The 14,426-nt window shown below is 35.0% G+C and overlaps 7 protein-coding genes across 7 annotated transcripts; 3 read left to right on the top strand and 4 right to left on the bottom strand. All coding sequences in view use genetic code 12, as the record gives it.

The window, feature by feature from the left end:
* Window positions 1-1,461: 1,461 nt before the first annotated feature.
* MDH1-1 (malate dehydrogenase) lies at window positions 1,462-2,664 on the bottom strand. Its single transcript, XM_064881474.1, has one exon. The coding sequence runs from the start codon at window positions 2,584-2,586 to the stop codon at window positions 1,588-1,590; it is 999 nt and encodes a 332-aa protein (XP_064740225.1). The 5' UTR covers window positions 2,587-2,664; the 3' UTR covers window positions 1,462-1,587.
* Window positions 2,665-2,817: 153 nt separating this feature from the next.
* Window positions 2,818-4,403, bottom strand: RJT21DRAFT_27489 (uncharacterized protein). The gene has a single exon (XM_064883996.1). The coding sequence runs from the start codon at window positions 4,015-4,017 to the stop codon at window positions 3,049-3,051; it is 969 nt and encodes a 322-aa protein (XP_064740224.1). The 5' UTR covers window positions 4,018-4,403; the 3' UTR covers window positions 2,818-3,048.
* RJT21DRAFT_27541 (transcription factor TFIIIC subunit) lies at window positions 4,403-6,722 on the top strand. Its single transcript, XM_064884001.1, has one exon. The coding sequence runs from the start codon at window positions 4,789-4,791 to the stop codon at window positions 6,601-6,603; it is 1,815 nt and encodes a 604-aa protein (XP_064740223.1). The 5' UTR covers window positions 4,403-4,788; the 3' UTR covers window positions 6,604-6,722.
* DPM3 (Dpm3p) lies at window positions 6,618-7,128 on the top strand. Its single transcript, XM_064881473.1, has one exon. The coding sequence runs from the start codon at window positions 6,791-6,793 to the stop codon at window positions 7,070-7,072; it is 282 nt and encodes a 93-aa protein (XP_064740222.1). The 5' UTR covers window positions 6,618-6,790; the 3' UTR covers window positions 7,073-7,128.
* RJT21DRAFT_27539 (uncharacterized protein) lies at window positions 7,126-8,073 on the bottom strand. The gene has a single exon (XM_064884000.1). It carries the CDS (start codon window positions 7,933-7,935, stop codon window positions 7,180-7,182), a length of 756 nt encoding a protein of 251 aa, XP_064740221.1. The 5' UTR covers window positions 7,936-8,073; the 3' UTR covers window positions 7,126-7,179.
* On the bottom strand, window positions 8,074-10,687 carry RJT21DRAFT_27493 (putative sulfate transporter). Its single transcript, XM_064883997.1, has one exon. It carries the CDS (start codon window positions 10,549-10,551, stop codon window positions 8,212-8,214), a length of 2,340 nt encoding a protein of 779 aa, XP_064740220.1. The 5' UTR covers window positions 10,552-10,687; the 3' UTR covers window positions 8,074-8,211.
* Window positions 10,688-12,287: 1,600 nt separating this feature from the next.
* PHO89 (Pho89p) lies at window positions 12,288-14,424 on the top strand. The gene has a single exon (XM_064883999.1). The coding sequence runs from the start codon at window positions 12,618-12,620 to the stop codon at window positions 14,370-14,372; it is 1,755 nt and encodes a 584-aa protein (XP_064740219.1). The 5' UTR covers window positions 12,288-12,617; the 3' UTR covers window positions 14,373-14,424.
* The last annotated feature ends 2 nt before the right edge of the window (window positions 14,425-14,426 follow it).

Genomic DNA, 14,426 nt, shown 5'->3' with positions numbered 1-14,426 from the left:
AATCCGGAGTAGGTTGAGGCGGTAATGAAGCACTTTTTTTTTTGGGATTGTTTTGCCGAACTTTTCAATTACACTACTATGACTAAGAAGTCATCATATTTATATAAATAAACATAGATCTTAACCCAAGAGATATGCCAAAACCATAACAAATTGATATCATCGGTAAGAGGAGAAATACTGTTGTATAGTTAAATATCACAGTAGATGAGAGCCTTAGATATCGGATGAAACTTAAAATCCACCCGAGAAATATTTTCATATTTCCGGGAATGAAATGAGCAAAGTTCCCAACCTCTCTGGGAATTTATTCCGAAAATAGTGGTGTAATCTTTGGTTTGCATTATTATTACGTAGTATATTATATTAGATGCATTTCAATTAGATTATTAATCTTTTCTTATGGTTCGTAGTTGCTAAGTGGGGCAGATTCACTTAGTGTTTCGCCAAATACAAAAATTTCACACAATTTCCCTTGAGAAGAGTGTTGTCCTCCTCCCAATATATCGCTCAAATCAATTATATTCTATGGAATGACATTTGCTCTAAAGCGTTCGTACGATTTTTAAGATTATTCGGTCTTACCTGCTAACAATATAATTGAATATGTAGAAGTTGTTCTTCTTTCTCCGCCCCATTTATTGTTGCCGACTGTACGCAAAGTATATTATCCGATCGGATTAGAAGTTCCGAGGTCAATTTTTTTTTTCGAGGAATGAGACGCGCTTCATTTTTTTATGGAATGATTTATATTAAACCGGAAAGCAGTAAGCATTGCTGCGGAAATTGAAATTATGATATAGCCAAAACAGGCTTTGAAAGTCATACGGTGATCGGCGATTCTGCTTGACATATTCATTATTATGATAATCAAGTAAATGCAGTCTGCGAACCAATCAAAATGTAATATCAAGGGCAATCTGCCTCTCTCTTTAGCCACTTTAACGTGTTGTTAATCACTGCCTATTGAAAGAATTAGAAGCATCCATACTCTACTAAAGATCTAATAGCTCTACAACCCAATCATGAAATTGACATGTCAGATTTATCGTATCGAGATTTATCGTATCGAATAATGTGAAATGCATACTTGTAAGCTCGTATTTTATATATTGATAAATCATAAGACAACTCCAAGCATTCTCTCGCTGCGGTAACGGTTTAAGTTTTTGAGATTTAAAGTAGTAAGTTCTTCAGCTTTAATTGTTCATTTACTGAATTTGGCAATGAAGTCGCAAAAACTTTTGTCCATTTTTAGAACTTTTTTCATTTTTTTTGTTTTTTTTTTGACATATTTTCGCAACCATCTGCGAGATTTTTTGCGCACACCTCATTGGGAAATAAATGCGAACTCCCAAAGAGGTAGAAAGTGGTCGTGTCTCTCCTCATTCTAATCCGGTCCAAATACACGTGACTCAATTAATACTAGAATTCCCATACTCCCGAAGAAATAGTTATTAGGTTTACAATTTATAAATCTTATATTAAACGTTATATCAAATTAATATTGATAGTTCTGTATATAGATAAATAATGGAATTTTTATTATTCAGATTTAAGGATATCGTTAGCTAGTTTAATTCATATTTATGGGTTTTGCTTAACAAAGTCAACACCCTTTTGGATGTTCTTGATTAAAGTTTCCTTAGCTAATTTAACTAATTCTTCTTCATGGTCAGATAATTCACCTAATGGGTGAATGGTCTTAACACCTTCAACACCTAAAGTGACCTTGGATGAGAAGAAATCAACACCTTCACTCTTGAATAATGGAGAATCAACGAAAGTTGGTTCGATAACATCAACTTCACCGGCTAAACCGTCTAAGACAGCACCAGTAAATCTAGCACCAGCTTGAGCCATGGATAAAGTAGCAGAACCAGCACCATCTTTAGCCTTGACGACTTCATCACCACCGAATTGGATTCTGTTGATTAAAGCATCTCTAGTTTCAACATCTAAACCCTTGTGGTTAGTTTGAGATAATAATGGAACAATGGTAATACCAGAGTGACCACCAACAACAGTAACTTTTTCATTCACTGGGTTGGTACCGGCAATTTCAGAAACAAATCTAGAAGCTCTTAAAACATCTAAAGTGGTAACACCGAATAATTTCTTTGGGTTATAAACACCCTTTTGCTTGAAGACTTCAGCAACAATTGGGACAGTAGAGTTAACTGGGTTAGCAATAACTAAAACAGCAGCATTTGGAGCATGGTCAGCAGCAGCTTTAGCTAAATCTCTAACAATAGAAGCATTGGTATTGAATAAATCATCTCTGGTCATACCTGGTTTTCTTGGAACACCAGCTGGGATAACAATAACATCAGAACCAGTTAAAGCTTGATCTAATTGATCTGGATTGTAACCTTTAACAGTGGAATTGGTTGGAACATGAGAAACATCAGCAGCAACACCTGGAGCACCTCTTAAATCATATAAGGCTAAATCAGTAACTTTATGATTTAATTTTAATAATAAAGATAATGGTTGACCAATACCACCACCGGCACCTAAAACGGTAACCTTATAGGCAGCAGAAGAAGAAGAAGAAAAAGCTCTAGTAGCAACTTTAGATAACATATTGACAATTGACGATATAGTTTAAAAAATAATCTATTACGAGTGGAGAAAGAAAAGTGTCCCTATTTAAAGGGATTTTGGAAATTTTCATTCCACCCACTGGTAAATTTTCGCACATAGTAAAAAGTTACCTGTGGATGTTCCTCCAGATTTGGCTTCGGTAATATGTTGGCCAATGAGAGTGGATTATTTTCATTAGGCTGCGTCACTTTTTTTGAACCGAGCTTTTGTTCTTTGTTCGGTCATGTCATGTGCCTTGCACAATATGGAATATGATCCAAAGTCCATAAACTATAGTCAGGGATTTTAGCAATTAGCGGCATAAATTAGCCGGTATTGGCACCCGGTAATACCTTAACTAGTATCCGTATATATATATTAATCTCCTATATAATTTATTATCATTATTCCCATCACTCCCTTTAACTAGTTTGCTAGTCTACTATTCTACTCTACTCTACTCTACTCTACTGAATGCAAGAATGCTGCTAAAAGTTGCAGCTCGGCACTACTGAGTTCAATGTTAATACCCAAGAGTCTACATGTAGCATCTGCCACCAATTGATCGTAGGGTACTCTCGAGTATTCTCCCAAGATCCTCCATTTCGTGGCCGAAATACTCCCTCTAACCCGTCCCCTAAGCCATATATATGGTCCTCCAATCTTATTCTGACATTGTGCTGCTTTATATTTGCAACCAGGAACTCTCTGTTGAAGTGATCGCTTATCATTACCATCAAATTGACTAGCATAACGAAGTAAAATATGACCCAACACACAAAAAAGCGAGACATTAAGTTCTCCCGACTTAGAGCAAGCCCCTGAAAACTGTCTGGATAAATTACCAACACTATATGGATTAGGTAAATCATTAAATTCCTTACGACCCCCATAAGCACAAGCAATTGCACTTCTTACTAGCAACAACACATTAGATGACAGTTCAAATTGACGTGAGTTGTCATACAAAAATCGAATTAATTTGGTGTATGTTGATTGACTATCTTTCCCAAGATACTGTACACAGAACATCATAGCACTATGTTTAGCACCAAATCTGGATAGTCTGTCTGATTCAGTGTTTTCAACTTTGGACAATGAATTTGAATTCGTAGATATTGAACTTAGTGCCACTTGCACCAGTTCATCCTCAGTCTCTTCGGATTCATCATTAGACGAACTTTCATAACCACGAGTAATAGACATCACTGTATTTCTCTTGATAACGGCTTGGGTAGTGTATTCCGGACCATTATCATCTGAATAGTCACTGTATTCATAAGCTGATGGGGTCTCATCCCCTGATGAAGAACTATATAAAGCCATCCCTTGATTTCTTGATTCTGTGTTAACCAAATGTGGGGAATCTTCCTCTAAGGTTGATAACGTACTCACCGAAGAGGACATACTATTTGAAAACATCGAAAACATACCTGATACTACTAAACTAAAAGACAAATACTATATATATCTAATTTTCTAGCTTAATTTCTTGGAGGGCAATTAAGGTTGTTTTATACCTCCTTATTATAATGCGCATCTTTGTTATCTCCCTGATAAGGCTCCCATACACACACCCTTAGTTGCCAGTGAAACCCTAACATCTCTAGCAGATATACTTATTTTAGGGATATTGCTTATCTTATTGTGTAAACACTACTATACACTGATGCAACTGTTCTTGCATTACTCTACATATATAAACAAAAAAGAATACTTCATAATAATAGTGGCTACTCATCACTAATTGAAGAATTCTTGAATATGGCATATGCATAACTGTTATACTTTACGTCACAATTTGTATCATAAACTGCTTTACTACGGAGCATAGTCAATCTTCAAGTTTTAGGTTAGTCAGTGCTTGTTCTAACTGTGACTTACCGAAGCAGATTGTTGCAGCCATTCCTGATATCTAATCCCTTAATCATAATAGAACTTATCTATCTACATATTTCAAATAACGGGACATAACTCTAGACTTTCGGTGAACATATAAGTCTGTCCAGCATCATAATTATACTATAAATGTGCCTTGTTATACTGGAGATACTATGCTAGATAAGGTGTTTGAGTTTAGTATTGCGGCAAGGATATATTGAAAAAAAGTCTGTGCTAAAGCAAAACAAACAATAAGCAATAAGCAATAAGCAATACTAAAGAGAAGACTAACTTATTGAACAAATAACAGTAGCTGAACAAATGCCCAAGAATGATATAGCCGAGGAGCATTCTATGGATATCCCGCATGTTACGGCCGTGGAATTACCCTTAATAGTGAAAAATGTTGACAAGGCTATACTGATGATTGGTGGTAAACAAAGAATCTCAGAAGTAATCAATTCTCATGATAAAAGTAGTAATCTTACTAGTCACACAACACTAGAGAATACCCTTGAATTACGATTAAGAAATGATCCCTTTCATCATCCAATACAATCCCTGTACAATACTAGTGAAAAGATTTTAGTAAAAGTTTCAGTACCAAAGAAAGGTTTACCCAAGGATTATTATGATGATCCTTCCAGGTATTCTGTTAAAGAATTACTTGAAATTAACGCAGCAACAGAAAACACACCTACTCATCGAACTCAACCGGTTGCAATTATAGATAAAACATATCTGTTTAAGTCAATTGCAGATTTTCAAGTTTCTACCAAGAATAATTCTGTAGTTCAAGATTTCAATAACCTGATCCTTGAATCAAAGAATTTCGAGACATTAAGACAATATTTTGATAATAAAAACCATTTTAATGCTATGGATGATTTCAATGATACTTCCAAAGAATATTTTAAAGATATTGATCATCAATTACCACCACCTCCGATATTAAGTCCAATTAGATTTCCATTCGATTTTAGATATCAAAAAAATCCGTTCACTACAGCTGTAAAAGATGCTGAAAGTGGAGAGATACGAGTAGTTTCAACTAAAAATTCTGTTAAATTATATACTAAAATGATTGATTATAATTTTAATATCGTACCTGATAAACCAGCAGTTGAATTAATTGATAGTCTTAGTCAATTAACTTCAAAGGCATATCCTGTAAATAGTCCTGAGTATTTGTTACTAAAATGTATAAATTGGACAAGAGATATCTTTGATTTGAAACCGATTTGGTTGAGAAAACAATTGGAAGATATTGTACCAGAAGATATCAGACGGTACGTTAAACAAGCATTACCTTATGTAACTTTTATCTATAAAAGTGGACCTTGGAGATTTTGTAATGTTAAATTTGGAGTTGATCCAAAGAGTGATAAATCATTTTGGATATATCAATCAGAATATTTTAGAATACCAGGATTAAGATTTGTAGTTCCTAAAGAAAATACAAGAAGGATGGTACCCAATACTATAATAGAAGCTAATAAAAAGAATAAGACCAATCAAGAAATTGAAGTTTCAGAATATTTGTTCTTTAATGGAGTAACTTTACCATCAACAGTTACATATCAAATTGGTGATATTGTAGATTTAGACATTACTACCATTATTGAAAATCATCGGAAATACTTTGGACGCGACTTTTTACGGGACATCCCTGACTTCCAAGACGGTTGGATTAATCGTCAAACAATGGAAGTTATAAGACGAATAATTCGGTACAAATTGAATCGAATAGTGAGAGAGGAATCTACTGATCAGAATAAAATCTATAAAATAATAAATACAGATTATACTGCCAATGAAGATCAAGTCATGGAGGGCGATGAAGAGAATGGCAAGAATGCCGAACAAACGGTCGGAAAGGATACTGACAATGGCAACGACAATGAAAATGAAAATGAAAATGAAATTGGTGATACCAATGATAACGACAACGAAGAGGAAGCTGAAGATGATGACGATGTAGATGTCGGAGTAGATGAAGAAGCCATCAATCAGGAACCCACTCCTTTAGTCGATGAAGCCAACATAATGCACAAGCTAGATCAAATGAATGAAGATGCTTCCAGCAAGTTGAGTCAATTAGTAGGTTTCATAAAACAGGATATAATCCATGAATAGGTCAGCAGTAGTAATGATATTGTAGTAATAGTAATAGTAATAGTAATAATATACGGAGCACTATATGCAGTCCACAAAGTGTGAAATTTGACACCAGACACGAAAGAAGTAAACACGTAAGTGATGTAAAGACAGACATTAAAATTCAGACAGTTTACTTTACCAACATAATAACCAACGAGTAACCATGACTAAAGCAACTGAAGCCATTTTAACGGTTTTTGCATTATCTGCCATATACTTTGCGTTATATACCGGAGTGATTCCCACCAGTGATAAAATCCATGAAGAAATATTACCATACTTGCCATGGTGGGGTCTAGTGACATTTGGATCGTATGCATTAGGTACTTTAGGATGGGGTGTTCTTACGTTCAAGGATAAGGAAGACAAGTATAAGGAATTATTGGTGCAAATTGATGAAGCTAAGAAATTCTACAAGTCCAAGGGTCTTAATTTGGACGATTAGGGAGTTCTAATAAATATAGTGTAATAAATATATAAAATACATAATTATATTTCTATTGTGAAAAATCAACGGAATGTAGTGTAGTATAATGAATTAATGCAATGCAATTATAGTTGAGCTGTGGTCTGAGTTCGATTAAGTCTTTTGGCTTTCAACCGTTTCTCAGTTTCAGCAAAGACTCGGATAGCAACTGGTACATTAGACCAGTTCTCATCCTCATCAGATTTGGAAGATTTACCTTTGAGATGGCTCCGAATGTCTTCATCCAGTACATTAGCTAAGGATTTAGGGAAATTCTCCTTCTTTAAGTATTTAAGAGGTGCATCAAAGTCCTCTGGCCACCTACCACCTTTGGAAATTAATAAAGTAGCAGCCTGTTTACGTTTGGAATTCCAATCTTTAATATCATCATTAAATAACTCCCATACACAATTAATACATCCACTCATACAACAATTATCTGGTTCACTGGGCTTAGCAGGAACAGTTATTCCAGCAATTACTTTGGATTCACCTCTTAATAATCGACTGGATGATTTTGGACCTTCTCCCTTTATTCTACCTCCAAATATTCTTTCAATCTTCTGTTGTGGTGTGAGGTCTCCCAACGTATAATTTCCTTCAAATGTTGTTTTTGTATGTTTCTTTAAATCCTTTAATTCGTCAGCACTCATTAACAGAGCTTCAATTGGATGTGTAGGATGTGATGGGGTTCGCAATACTAAATCATAAAAGGAATACTTCTTAATATGTTCGGCTGACCTATTCGGTTCGGGCCTGTTAGGTGGTCCCCGCTTCGACACTGGAGTCGATGATGCTAATCTCCTCAGTACTTGAACTACAAATCTGGTTTTATTTAACATGTCTAACGATAACTAATTTACTATGCAAATGAAAACAATCCGAGACCGAATAAGGCCGTCTATATATAGCTATAAATCTGCCCACAATGGGATATTTGATTGCAAATATTGCTGGAAGAGCTTTTCTTTTCATAGGGATTGGAAAAAGAAATTAAAGTCTGGATTGGTCATTTGCTTACTATGACAATGTCGCACGATTAGATAATTATGCGTTTTGTCGAAATGTCAATGTCGTGCACCGCATTTAATTGCTGCAAATAAAAAAAAGTCCTTATCTTAAACGTTTTGAAAATCAATCGACTTTAATGCTTCATCTATACTGAGAAAGAACCCATCACCCATCCCTGATGATGACCAGGATGGGTCAAGATTTGTCGTGTCTTGTCGCTTAGAATTGCATTGATTAACTAGCGATGCAATGCCTGATTTTTTAAATTTTTCTCTCACTTGTCCGTTGGTGGGTACTCTACTGAATGATACAATAATAGAATCATCTTCCACATATCTTCTAACTATTTCATATAATACCTGAGTTGCAGATGAGTCAATATCATTCATACCCTTACAGTCAAAAACCACAAATTTTATGGTTTGATTATTGAATGGTCGTATGGATGGTTGGGATGGATGAACCAATAATGATCCATATCTTTCTATTCTTGTCATTCTTGATTTCAAATCTGATGCATTAGCAAAATTCAATGGTTCTGGTATCTTTATAATTAATACCCCTTCAATTTCTTCAATTTCTGCAATTAAATGCGTTAGTTTGGCTTCAGGCGTACTTACTGGTACTTGAGAGGATGATGTTTGTAACAAATTATCAGAAGATGAATTATGAGAATTCACAGTGGACTCATTTACAAATCCCGCAAAACTTTCTTCTATGAGTGCATCAGCATTTCTGAAAACAGTAGTATTTGGAATTCTTCCCATGATTTGAATTCTGGATCTCGTACTATTTCTAATTACTCGGACAATAGCCACCAAAATACCTAAACCAACTCCTGCTTGAGCACTCCATAATATAGTAGTGACAAAAACAAGTGCAAAGAGTCCTAATTCATCAAACCCTCTAATAGCCCAGAAGAACTGAAGATCATGAGGAATCTCTTGAAGAACCGTTATACCAATGATAGTAGTAGTAAGTGCTAAGACACATTCAGGTAAGAAATATAACATGGGTAACAAATATATAATAGCCAATACAGTACAAGCTGCCATAATAAGAGTTGCCATAGGAGTTGTAGCTCCAGCCAAAATATTAATTGTTGATCTTCCGAAAGCACCAAAAGATGGCAATCCACTGACAAGACTAACTACAAAATTTGAAGACCCTAAAGCAATCAATTCACGATTAGAAGACACATTGTAATTATACTTAGCACCTAAAGCTTTTGTTGCCGTAGTTGAATCAAAATACCCTAATATGGCACAGAGAAATGCCGTGGAGAATGTCTTTTTGTAAAGAGGAAGTTTGGAAATGTCTAAAGGATTTACGAGTTTGAAAGATGCTGATGTTGAATTAATGTTGCCAACTATTTCAACTCCATTTTCATACCATTTGAGCTTTTGACATAAGTATGTGGCTAAAACCACCATTAATAATAAATCAGGGAAATATATAGCCAGTTTCTTCTTGTATTTATTGACTAATAGGCCCTTTACGTATCTGACCACCAAAACAATGGCCAAAGTTATACTAGATATTGTGAATGTAAGAATATGTGCTTTCTTATAGTATCTCACTATGAACAAGAGTTTATCCACGGTAGTTAAATGAGGTTGAGTTTGAGCTAATTCTACCAACCCAAGCTCCGTACTGAATTCATTGATGATCATGATTAAACCCATAGCTGCTATAAATCCCTTTAAGAGAGCTCGACTTAGGACATTATCTAAGAATCCAAACCTTAATAAGCCACCTCCAAGTAAAATTGCGCTCATTGTGAATGAGATAGCCGACAGGATTTCCAATTCTGAAAATGCTTCGAATGATTTCTCATGAATAATTTGTTCTATCATTTGACCAAACATGATTGCCGTGGAAGGTGAAGGACCAACAATGAGAATAGGTACACATCCGAGGATAGAATACATAACAGCTGCCGAGATAATCGAATATATACCTGTAATTGGAGGTAAATGTGCCAAAGATGTCGCTATAGACATGACTAAAGGTATTTGAAAGGAAGCTAAGGATATTCCTGCTAAAAAATCTCCCAATAGACTGTCCCTAATATTATATTTTGGCAACCAGTTCAAAATTGGAAGATAGTATGCCAAATATGCCACTTTATCGAGTTTTGAATTATTAAGCTTATTGAATATATTGAAGTTAAGCACCGACAGACCAACTAAATCATCATCTGAAAGGCCATTTCTCCCATTAGAACCATAGTTTTTATTGATATAGGTATCTACTAGCGGATCATTAATGCTATTTAAACTTTTCATAGATCGGAGTGACTGACTCGACGGTACGGAGAATAATGGTGGTCTTCCTGGAGTGAGTAGACGTGGAACAGTCGGTGTTGGAGATCTTAAAGCTCCTGCAGCAGAACTAACATTGGGCAAAGATTTATTCTTCAATAGCCTGCTATTTTCATCCGTCATTATCTACAAGCAAGATGTTTTGCGATCAATCTATCAGATCTATAATAAGATATAATTAGTAACTTCTCATAACGTCATTTCGGCAAAGGCTGTATGCAGTCCGATTAGAGTCATAACTGAACAAAGTATGGGGTACATAACATTAAGAGGTTATTACAGAGTGCATTGAACCGATAATTGATTCTAGAGATTGGACAGTATGATATAATACTACTACACAGAGTGAAGTTCCTTTACGCAGATATTTGTACGTGTTTAATGTAGCATGGAAATCTCCGTTAACTGAGGCTCAAGAATGCAAAAGACATCAAAAAATTTAATACTACTTCAACTATAACTATTTCTTCTCCACTTTATACAATTTGATCAATATTGCCTCACTGTATACCTTATCTATTTAAAATCTATACTGTTATTGGGCCTGTTAACCTCAAATTCGTTATTCATAGCGTTCCTAATATCAATACTTTACTTTCATTAAAACTATATTTTTGCTAGCACACAAGGTAATCATCGTCAGCCGTCCAAGGTTTGAGCACTTACGTAATATTATATGTCCAGCAATCATTGCTCAACAATCTATTAAAGTTCAGAGTGAGTGGGTCAATAACTAACTTTAAATTACTTTACTTGGGATCTTACCGGCTTTAGAATTGTTTCTTTTTACTACTCAATAATTCTTATTTCTAGTCACGCCTGATACAAATACTACTTCAAAAACCTTAATACCAATTAAAGCTCGCTTAAACAGTAAATTTTTTCAACTATAGATCTGCTATTAGCTATTAACTTGCTAATGAGATGACATGAGATGAGATGAGATCAACGGAATAGAATTAATTGCGCTTTATTAAGGTCATTTAATATACTTGAACAGACTTGGAGGTTTGGATTATGAATTGAGAAATATTTTATACTATAATTATGAAATCTTCCTGTATTGTAAGTTCAAAGTTTACAAATCTGCCTTACAACAGACTGATATAGTTTCCACTATTAATAATAGTGCTAAACGATGCTTTAACCCGAAGTTTTGCAACCCTAAGCGGCACTGGTTTACTTTTTTTTAATAAATGTGTTCCCACGTGCCGATATGCTCAGACTTTTTGAACTTCACTATTTCGGAAATGAAATTATCTTTATATTTTTGGGACTTCTTGGTAGTAGCATTAATGTTGTTAAGTGTTTATTATATCAGTAGTGTGACCTTAAATAACCGTTACGTAGTGATAGTGTTGTATTCATACAACATTGAAAAATCTCATTAATAATGATTAGGTAGCTCATATCTAGTTCTATTCTTGACTTTTTTGCTAAGACAGACAACGTGGGCCCTCCCTTCCTTTTAACTACTTCATTTTCTTCTATAGCATAACACTTGTTAGAGATAGGTAATGCTGTCCGCATCTAAAATTTCTTGTATTTCCTTATTCTTATCCTTAACTATGGCATGACAAGAAATAACTGGCTGTTAAAAATGGTGCTTATCTTGGCATTTTCAATCAAGAAAAAAAATAGTGAGGTAAAAAAAAAAAGAAACAGTGGTCTTTTCGCAACTACCCATTAATTTCGGGATACCACTCAGATGGTAACCATAAGTTATGTGGTTCAGCAGAGCAGTACTTATGGCGACAAACGTCATCATGTCTTTGAATAGAGCTTAACATGAAGAGAAAGGAATATGCATGAGTCTAGCATTTCTGTCGTTTCTTTTGCATTTCGTAAATGTCAATTAGAGGTATCCTACATATCGCTCCAACATTAATTTTTAATGTTACAGGCTAAGAAATTTTTACAAATAGCTAGTATTCACATCTATATTTTTAAAAAGCTAAATCTAAAAGTTTACTTGTTTAGTGCCTTTGCCTCAGCCTACTGCTCCCACGAGTTCAGCCCTTGCACTTTCCTTTTAATTGTAATTAACTGTTTGAAAAGTTCTTAATATATAAATGATCCGTAAATACTTCATTTAATTGTACGACTATTTTTAAATGCTATTTCATCAACATAATCTTTATTGTTTAATTTACTATTAAAATCCAAACGCATAGATAAATAAATTAAAAATGGTTGTTGCATTACATCAATTTGATTATGTTTTTGCAATCGGTATGATCTTTGCATTCTTGGATGCATGGAATATTGGAGCTAATGATGTTGCTAACTCATTTGCTTCTTCCGTGTCTTCAAGATCTTTAAAATATTGGCAAGCTATGATTTTAGCTGCTCTTTGTGAATTCTTAGGTGCTGTTTTAGTTGGTTCAAGAGTTTCTGATACCATAAGAAACAAGATTGTTGATGTTAAAGAATTCAGCGATGAACCTGCCGCTCTTATGTTAACTATGGCTTGTGCTTTAGTTGGTTCATCTCTTTGGTTAAGTTTCGCTACTTCTATTGGTATGCCAGTTTCTACCACCCATTCCATTGTTGGTGCTGTTATTGGTGCTGCTATTGCTGCTAAAGGTGGTAATAATATTATTTGGGGTTGGGCTGGAGTTTCTCAGATTATCGCTTCTTGGTTTATTGCACCACTTTTAGCCGGTATTCTTGCTTCTATCATTTTCTTGTTCTCCAAATATTGTGTTTTAGAAGTCAAGAATCCAAAGACTTCTTTAAGAAATGCTATGCTTTTAGTTCCTTTCTTAGTATTTGTTACTTTCTCAATCTTAACTATGTTAATTGTCTGGAAAGGTTCTCCAAAGTTGAAGTTAAACAAATTATCTGGTCCAACAACTGTTGCTGCTATTCTTGGTACTGGTGCTGTTGCATTTGGTGTTTACATGTTGTTCCTTTACCCATACTACAGAAGAAAGTTAATTCACGGAGATTGGACTTTAAAATGGTATCACATTTTCATTGGACCAATCTACTGGTTCAAATCAACTAGTGATATTCCTCCAATTCCAGAAGATCATAGTATAGTACCAGATTACTATAAAGGTAGAAGATACGAAGAAGAAGGCGGTCATGAATCTTCTGAAGCTGATGAAACCAAACCACATGATACTGAATCTGGATCCTCTATTGAAAAGGGACACGAACAACATTCTAACATTGCCGATGTTGAATCTCAAAAGGCAGTTGTTAAAAAAGAAGAAAAGGTCCCAACTAAGACTCTTTGGTGGAACTTGTTAAAGGCTGGTCCAAAGGAATGGCCACGTTTACTCTGGTTGGTTGTTTCTCACGGTTTTGTTCAAGATGTTATTAGCAACCAAGTCCAACACCAAGATCTTTTATCTGGTGATCTTAAAGGTATGCATCAACGTTCCAAATATTACGATAACAAGCTTGAATTCTTATACTCCTTATTACAAGCCATTACTGCCTCCACCATGTCTTTCGCACATGGTGCAAACGATATTGCTAACGCTACTGGACCTTTAGCTACTATTTACGTTACTTGGAGTACTAATACTGTTGGTTCTAAGAATGATGTTCCAGTTTGGGTCTTAGCTTATGCCGCTGCAGCATTAGTCATTGGTGTCTGGACTTATGGTTATAATATCATGAGAAACTTAGGTAATAAGTTGATCTTACAATCTCCATCCAGAGGTTTCTCTATTGAATTAGGTGCTGCTGTCACTACCGTTATGGCTACCCAATTAGCCATTCCAGTTTCTACTACTCAATCTGCTGTTGGTGCTACTGTATTTGTTGGTTTATGTAACAGAGAACTTAAATCTGTTAACTGGAGAATTGTCGCTTGGTGTTACTTAGGTTGGATTTTCACCTTACCAATGGCTGGTTTGATTGCTGGTTTACTTAATGCCATCATCATTCATGCTCCAAGATTAGGTCAAACTTACTCTTTATCTTCTTAATCGACACTATATAGTATATACACTTTTTATTTCTATTTCTACCCAAGTTTCATA

The sequence above is a fragment of the Scheffersomyces amazonensis genome, assembly GCF_036850825.1.
Source record: "Scheffersomyces amazonensis strain UFMG-HMD-26.3 chromosome Unknown RJT21scaffold_2, whole genome shotgun sequence".
NCBI classification, from domain to species: Eukaryota; Fungi; Ascomycota; class Pichiomycetes; order Serinales; family Debaryomycetaceae; genus Scheffersomyces; species Scheffersomyces amazonensis.
The sequence above is the reverse complement of the archived record's forward strand: the minus strand, read 5'-3'. Positions and strand labels throughout refer to the sequence as shown.